Raw genomic sequence first — 6,888 nt, 5'->3', positions numbered from 1 at the left:
TTTCTTTCCAGAAAGGGACGAAGTCAGGCATTTTGAAGAAGGGTACAGATCTGGTGAGGGAGAAATTGCTTTATCAAAACAGATTTGTTGTATTTGTGTTGTTGTTTTCTGAAAGTGCTCCTTTATCATAGTGCTCTCTGAAATATTTGTTTCTGCAGAAGTTGGATATTATGTTGACCACATGACAACAGAGACTGTACATTGAAACAGGGCAGACAGAGCCACAGTTTAACATCTTGCCTGCATTGCCACTGTCAACATTGCAGCTCTGAATCGTGTCTCTGAACACAGTGTCATGCTGTCAGTACAGACTCTGAGTTTGCTGTATAAACATTTATCCCCTGACAGTGCAGCCCTCCCTCTGTACTGCCCCATAGTACAGGGTTGAGGTGTGAATGGCTTCTTGGGTTGTTAGATGTATGATTGTCCAGCTAACTCCATTATGAATGTAAACTGGGATAATGGTAATTTCCCAGGTGAACAGGTAACACTGCAGTTTTTAGCTGTGATGGGCAGTCTACATGGTATCTCATGGGGTGTTGAATACTCCATCTTTCCTGTTTTCTCAGTAAATAAATTATAACGTACTTGACATCAGCAACACTGCTAACGTCCAAATATTTTGGTGATTTGTTTCCAGACTGTGTCGAGGACAGCACTTGCGATGAAGAGTACAGATCCGGTGAAGGCAAATGAACCATTACTGTGACATTTGGCTGGCCTCATGTAGCTGTGTTTGGAAAGTGCTCAGTCATTCATTATTTGAGAGATCTTTCTTGGCAGAAATTGGTCATTATGTTGCCCACATGACAACAGTGACTGCACACTCGAAAAGGGCAAACAGAACTTTGGTTTAACATCTCTCCTGATCGTGGCACCATCAACATTTCAGCTCACACTTAATTGTGTCTCTGCAAACAGGGTAATGGTGTCAGTACAGATTTGCTGAGTTTGCTGTCTCAGTGCTTACCCACTGATGATGCAGCATTCAGTCTGTTCAGCCTCCCTGACAGTGCAGTACTCCCTCCACACAGCCTCCTGAACATGTAACACTCGCTGTGTATAGTCTCCCTGATGATGCTGCCTTCCTCACTCACTCTGTACTGTACCGCAGAGGCACAGTACTCCGTCTGCACTGCAATCCTGGTAAAGGGGATGAGGGCTGAATGCTTTCCTTCATTGTAAGATTCATGATTATGTATCTGGCGTAGTTTTGAATGTGAACTGTATATTGATAATTTCCAAGGTGAACAGTTAACGGCTATTATTAAAATGTGGAGCTGTATTGTACCTTTAAGAGCATTGAAAAACTAGAAGGACTGACGAAGTACAGAGACTCCTGAACAAAGTAACAATGTAACACTTGGGAAATAAACAGCTGCAGATGAGTTGCCATGAAACAAAGTCAAATTTGGCCAGTCAGTTTAAACTATACCTCAAGATACCGAAATCCAAGCACATTTTAATTTAGGATTTTGATAATATTAAAGCAATGAAACGAATCCGATGTTTTGGGGTATAAAACTAGACATTTTGAACAGTTAGAAGGGGAACTGCCAAGTACATCACAAATATAGACTGCGAGTTGAAGAACTCTCTGAAAGGTACCTGTCAATAAGAAATGTGCGCAGCAGAAAATTAAAACTGACCGAGATAAAATCTACAAAGGAGACTTGATAAAGCTGACTGGTATTTTGAAATGTGATCTTATTTTTGTAAATCATAATCAGGATTTTTAACTGGACCGGCATTGCTGAGCGGGAGGCAAAAGATCGGTTTAAGAGAAAGGAGTTGTAAACAGTTGTTGGTTTTAATATTCGCTGTTGTACGTAAAAAATGAAATTGTGAATGTTTCCTTTAAATAGTGACCTCTCGGATTGTTGCTTGCCTCTCGAATTTTAACAGATTAGGGTGTGAGGTGAACTTTTCTGTGTGGCTGGTTTAAATTTGCAGAGGGGATTACCCCGTGTCATACCACCGCGTAGGTACTAGCTGTGATTAGTGGGCTGCGTGGTAACCTCATGTAGTCTCAAACTAATCCATCTGGAGTATTTCTGTAAGGAAATTAATCCCAGTGTATTTGACAACAGTGACACTGCTAACATCCAAATGTTTTCTTTATTTCTTTCCAAAAAGGGAAGAAGTCAGAAATTTTGAAGGTGAATTGGCCATGCTAAATTGCCCGAAGTGTTAGGTGAAGGGGTAAATGTAGGAGAATGGGTCTGGGTGGGTTACGCTTCGGCGGGTCGGTGTGGACTTGTTGGGCCGAAGGGCCTGTTTCCACACTGTAAGTAATCTAATCTAATCTAATCTGGTGAGGGAGAAATTGCTTTATCAAAACAGATTTGTCATACTCGCTTAGCTGTTTTCTGAAAGTGCTCCTTTATCATATGCTATTCGAAATATTTGTCTCTGCAGAAGATGGATATTATGTTGACCACATGACAACAGAGTCTGTACATTGAAACAGGCTGACAGAGCCACAGTTTAATATCTCGCCTGCATTGCCACTGTCAGCATTGCAGCTCTGAATCGTGTCTCTGAACACAGTGTCATGCTATCAGTACAGACTCCCGGTGATCGCTGTCAAAATATTTATCCCCTGACAGTGCAGCACTTCCTCTATACTCTATACTAGTACAGGGATATGGTGTGAATGGCTTCTTGGGTTGTTAGATGTATGATTGTCCAGCTAACTCCATTATGAATGTAAGCTGTGATAATGGTAATTTCCCAGATGAACAGGTAACCCTGCAGTTTTTAGCTGTGATGGGCAGTCTACATGGTATCTCATGGGATGTTGAATACTACATCTTTCCTGTTTTCTCAGTAAATTAATTATAGAGTACATAGCAGCAGTAACACTGCTAACATCCATACTTTTTGGTGATTTGTTTCCAGACTGTGTCGAGGACAGCACTTGCGATGAAGAGTACAGATCCGGTGAGGGCAAATGGACCATTACTGTGACATTTGGCTGGCCTCATGTAGCTGTGTTTGAAAAGTGCTCAGTCATTGCAGTGTTATTTCAGAGATCTTTCTCGGAAGAAATTGGTCATTATGTTGCCCACATGACAACAGTGACTGCACACTGAAAACAGATCCGGTGAGGGCAAATGGACCATTACTGTGACATTTGGCTGGCCTCATGTAGCTGTGTTTGAAAAGTGCTCAGTCATTGCAGTGTTATTTGAGAGATCTTTCTCGGAAGAAATTGGTCATTATGTTGCCCACATAACAACAGTGACTGCACACTGAAAAAGGGCAGACAGAACTTTGGTTTAACATCTCTCCTGATAGTGACACCGTCAACATTTCAGCTCACATTTAATTGTGTCTCTGCAAACAGGGTAATGGTGTCAGTACAGATTCGCTGAGTTTGCTGTTTCAGTGCTTACCCACTGATGATGCAGCATTCAGTCTGTTCAGCCTCTCTGACAGTGCAGTACTCCCTCCACACAGCCTCCTGAACATGTAACACTCGCTGTGTATAGTCTCCCTGATGATGCTGCCGTCCGCACTCACTCTGTACTGTATCCCATAGGCACAGTACTCCGTCTGCACTGCAATCCTGGTAGAGGGGATGGGGGCTAAATGGCTTCATTCTTTGTAAGATTCATGATTATGTATCTAACATAGTTTTGAATGTGGACAGTACAATAATAATTTCAAAGGTCTGCAGGTGACAATGCAGATACTACCTGTGACTCATGATAACCTCATGGAGTCCCAAACTAATGAATTCAGAGTGTTCTGTCAGGAAATAAATCCCAGTGTTTTTGACAACAGTGTCACTGCTAACATCTAAATGTTTTCTTTGTTTCTTTCCAGAAAGGGACGAAGTCAGGCATTTTGAAGAAGGGTACAGATCTGGTGAGGGAGAAATTGCTTTATCAAAACAGATTTGTTGTATTTGTGTTGTTGTTTTCTGAAAGTGCTCCTTTATCATAGTGCTCTCTGAAATATTTGTTTCTGCAGAAGTTGGATATTATGTTGACCACATGACAACAGAGACTGTACATTGAAACAGGGCAGACAGAGCCACAGTTTAACATCTTGCCTGCATTGCCACTGTCAGCATTGCAGCTCTGAATCGTGTCTCTGAACACAGTGTCATGCTGTCAGTACAGACTCTGAGTTTGCTGTATAAACATTTATCCCCTGACAGTGCAGCCCTCCCTCTGTACTGCCCCATAGTACAGGGATGAGGTGTGAATGGTTTCTTGGGTTGTTAGATGTATGATTGTCCACTAACTCCATTATGAATGTAAACTGGGATAATGGTAATTTCCCAGGTGAACAGGTAACACTGCAGTTTTTAGCTGTGATGGGCAGTCTACATGGTATCTCATGGGGCGTTGAATACTACATCTTTCCTGTTTTCTCAGTAATTAAAATATAATGTACTTGACATCAGCAACACTGCTAACATCCAAATATTTTGGTGATTTGTTTCCAGACTGTGTCGAGGACAGCACTTGCGATGAAGAGTACAGATCCGGTGAGGGCAAATGGACCATTACTGTGACATTTGGCTGGCCTCATGTAGCTGTGTTTGGAAAGTGCTCAGTCATTGCAGTGTTATTTGAGAGATCTTTTTCAGCAGAAATTGGACATTTATGTTGCCCACATGACAACATAAAAAACTGAAAAAGGGCAGACAGAACTTTGGTTTAACATCTCTCCTGATAGTGACAGTGACAATATTGCAGCTCACACTTAATTGTGTCTCTGCAAACAGGGTAATGGTGTCAGTACAGATTTGCTGAGTTTGCTGTCTCAGTGCTTACCCACAGACATTCAGTCTGTTCAGCCTCCCTGACAGTGCAGTACTCCCTCCACATAGCCTCCTGAACATGTAACACTCGCTGTGTATAGTCTCCCTGATGATGCTGCCTTCCGCACTCACTCTGTACTGTATCCCATAGGCACAGTACTCCATCTGCACTGCAATCCTGGTAAAAGGGGTCGGGGCTGAATGGATTCATTCATTGTAAGATTCATGATTATGTATCTAGCATCGTTTTGAATGTGGACATGATAAAGGCAATTTTCCGGGTTAACAGGTAACCGCACCGTTACTAGCTGTAATTAATCGGCTTCATGGTAACCCCATGGGGTCCCAAACTAATGAATTCTGAGTGTTCTCTCTGGAAATTAATCCCAGTGTGTTTGGTAACACTGACACTGCTAACATCCAAATGTTTTCTTCATTTCTTTCCAGAAAGGGGCGAAGTCAGGCATTTTGAAGAAGGGTACAGATCTGGTGAGGGAGAAGATGCTTTATCAAGACAGATTTGATGTACTCGCATAGCTGTTTCCTGAAAATGCTCCTTTCTCACACATTTATAATATTTGTCCCAGCAGGAGTTGGACATTGTGTTGACCATGTGACAACAGTGACTGCCCACTGAAAGAAGGCCGACAGAGCCATAGTTTAACATCTTGCTTGCATTGACACTGTCAACATTGCAGCTCTCAGTCATGTCTCTGAAAACAGTGTAATGCCGTCAGTACAGATTCCCGAAGTTTGCTGTGGAAGCATTTATCCCCTGATAGAGCAGCACTCCCTGTGTACTGCCCCTAACAGTGCAGCCCTCCCTCTGTACTGCCCCCCATAGTACAGCGATGAGGTCTGAATCTCTTCTTGAGTTGTTAGATTGAAGATTGTGTAGCTAACTCCAATATGAATGTAAGCTAGGATAATGGTAATTTCCCAGGCGATCAGGTAACCCTGCAGTTTTTACCTGTGACGGGCAGTCTACATGGTGTCTCATGGGGCGTTGAATACTACATCTTTCCCGTTTTCTCAGTAAATTAATTATAATGTACATTGTATTTGATGACAGTGACACTGTTAACATCCAAATGTTTCGGTGATTTGAATCCCAAACTGTCAGGGACAGGATTTGCGATGAAGAGTACAGATCTGGTGAGGGCAAATGGGCAATCATGAAGACAGATTTTTCAACCTCATGGCTGTTTTGTGAAAGTGCTCATTCGTTGCTGTGTTATTTGAGAGATCTTTCCCTGCTGAAGTTGAAAGTTATGTTGGCTCCCTGACAACAGGGACTGCATAGCGACTCAGAGCAGAGAGAGAGCCTTGGTTTATTACCCTGCCTGCCAGTGACCCCACCAACATTGCAACTCTCACTTCCTTGAAACTCTGAAGACAGCGTAATGTCGTCAGTACAAACTTCTTGAGCTTGTTGTCTCAATACTGACCCCCTGAAGGTGCATCTCCAGCTCGGTATATTTCTCCCTTACAGTGCAACACTCACTGTGTGCTGCCCCTCCTGACAGTGCAGCACACCCTCTGTACGACCAGCCAGATGATGCAGCACACTCTTTCTACAGAGCCCTTGCTGTGTGCAGTTCTCTGTAACTGTGTAATACATCCAGCCTCCCCACCCCCGCCAATTTCCCACCATGATACAGAGTAATACATCCAGCCTCCCCCCGATTGCCCACCATGATACAGAGCAATACATCCAGCCTCCCCCCGATGGCCCACCATGATACAGAGTAATACACCCAGCCTCCCCTCCCCCGATAGCCCACCATGATACAGAGTAATACATCCAGCCTCCCCCCGATTGCCCACCATGATACAGAGCAATACATCCAGCCTCCCCCCGATGGCCCACCATGATACAGAGTAATACACCCAGCCTCCCCTCCCCCGATAGCCCACCATGATACAGAGTAATACATCCAGCCTCCCCCCGATTGCCCACCATGATACAGAGCAATACATCCAGCCTCCCCCCGATGGCCCACCATGATACAGAGTAATACACCCAGCCTCCCCTCCCCCGATAGCCCACCATGATACAGAGTAATACATCCAGCCTCCCCCCCGATTGCCCACTATGATACAGAGTAATA

The 6,888-nt window shown here is 43.6% G+C and overlaps 1 protein-coding gene across 1 annotated transcript in view; it reads left to right on the top strand.

The window, feature by feature from the left end:
* Positions 1-7: 7 nt before the first annotated feature.
* Positions 8-6,888, top strand: part of LOC122544131 — a 66,897-nt gene continuing 60,016 nt past the window's right edge. The window contains exons 1-6 of the mRNA XM_043683169.1: positions 8-53; positions 641-688; positions 2,902-2,943; positions 3,832-3,873; positions 4,460-4,501; positions 5,225-5,266. Of these exons, the coding sequence (XP_043539104.1) occupies positions 665-688; positions 2,902-2,943; positions 3,832-3,873; positions 4,460-4,501; positions 5,225-5,266 (192 nt within the window). The 5' untranslated portion in view covers positions 8-53; positions 641-664. The remainder of the gene's footprint in view (positions 54-640; positions 689-2,901; positions 2,944-3,831; positions 3,874-4,459; positions 4,502-5,224; positions 5,267-6,888) is intronic.

Source organism: Chiloscyllium plagiosum, chromosome 46 (genome assembly GCF_004010195.1).
Source record: "Chiloscyllium plagiosum isolate BGI_BamShark_2017 chromosome 46, ASM401019v2, whole genome shotgun sequence".
Taxonomy (NCBI): domain Eukaryota; kingdom Metazoa; phylum Chordata; class Chondrichthyes; order Orectolobiformes; family Hemiscylliidae; genus Chiloscyllium; species Chiloscyllium plagiosum.
The sequence above is the reverse complement of the archived record's forward strand: the minus strand, read 5'-3'. Positions and strand labels throughout refer to the sequence as shown.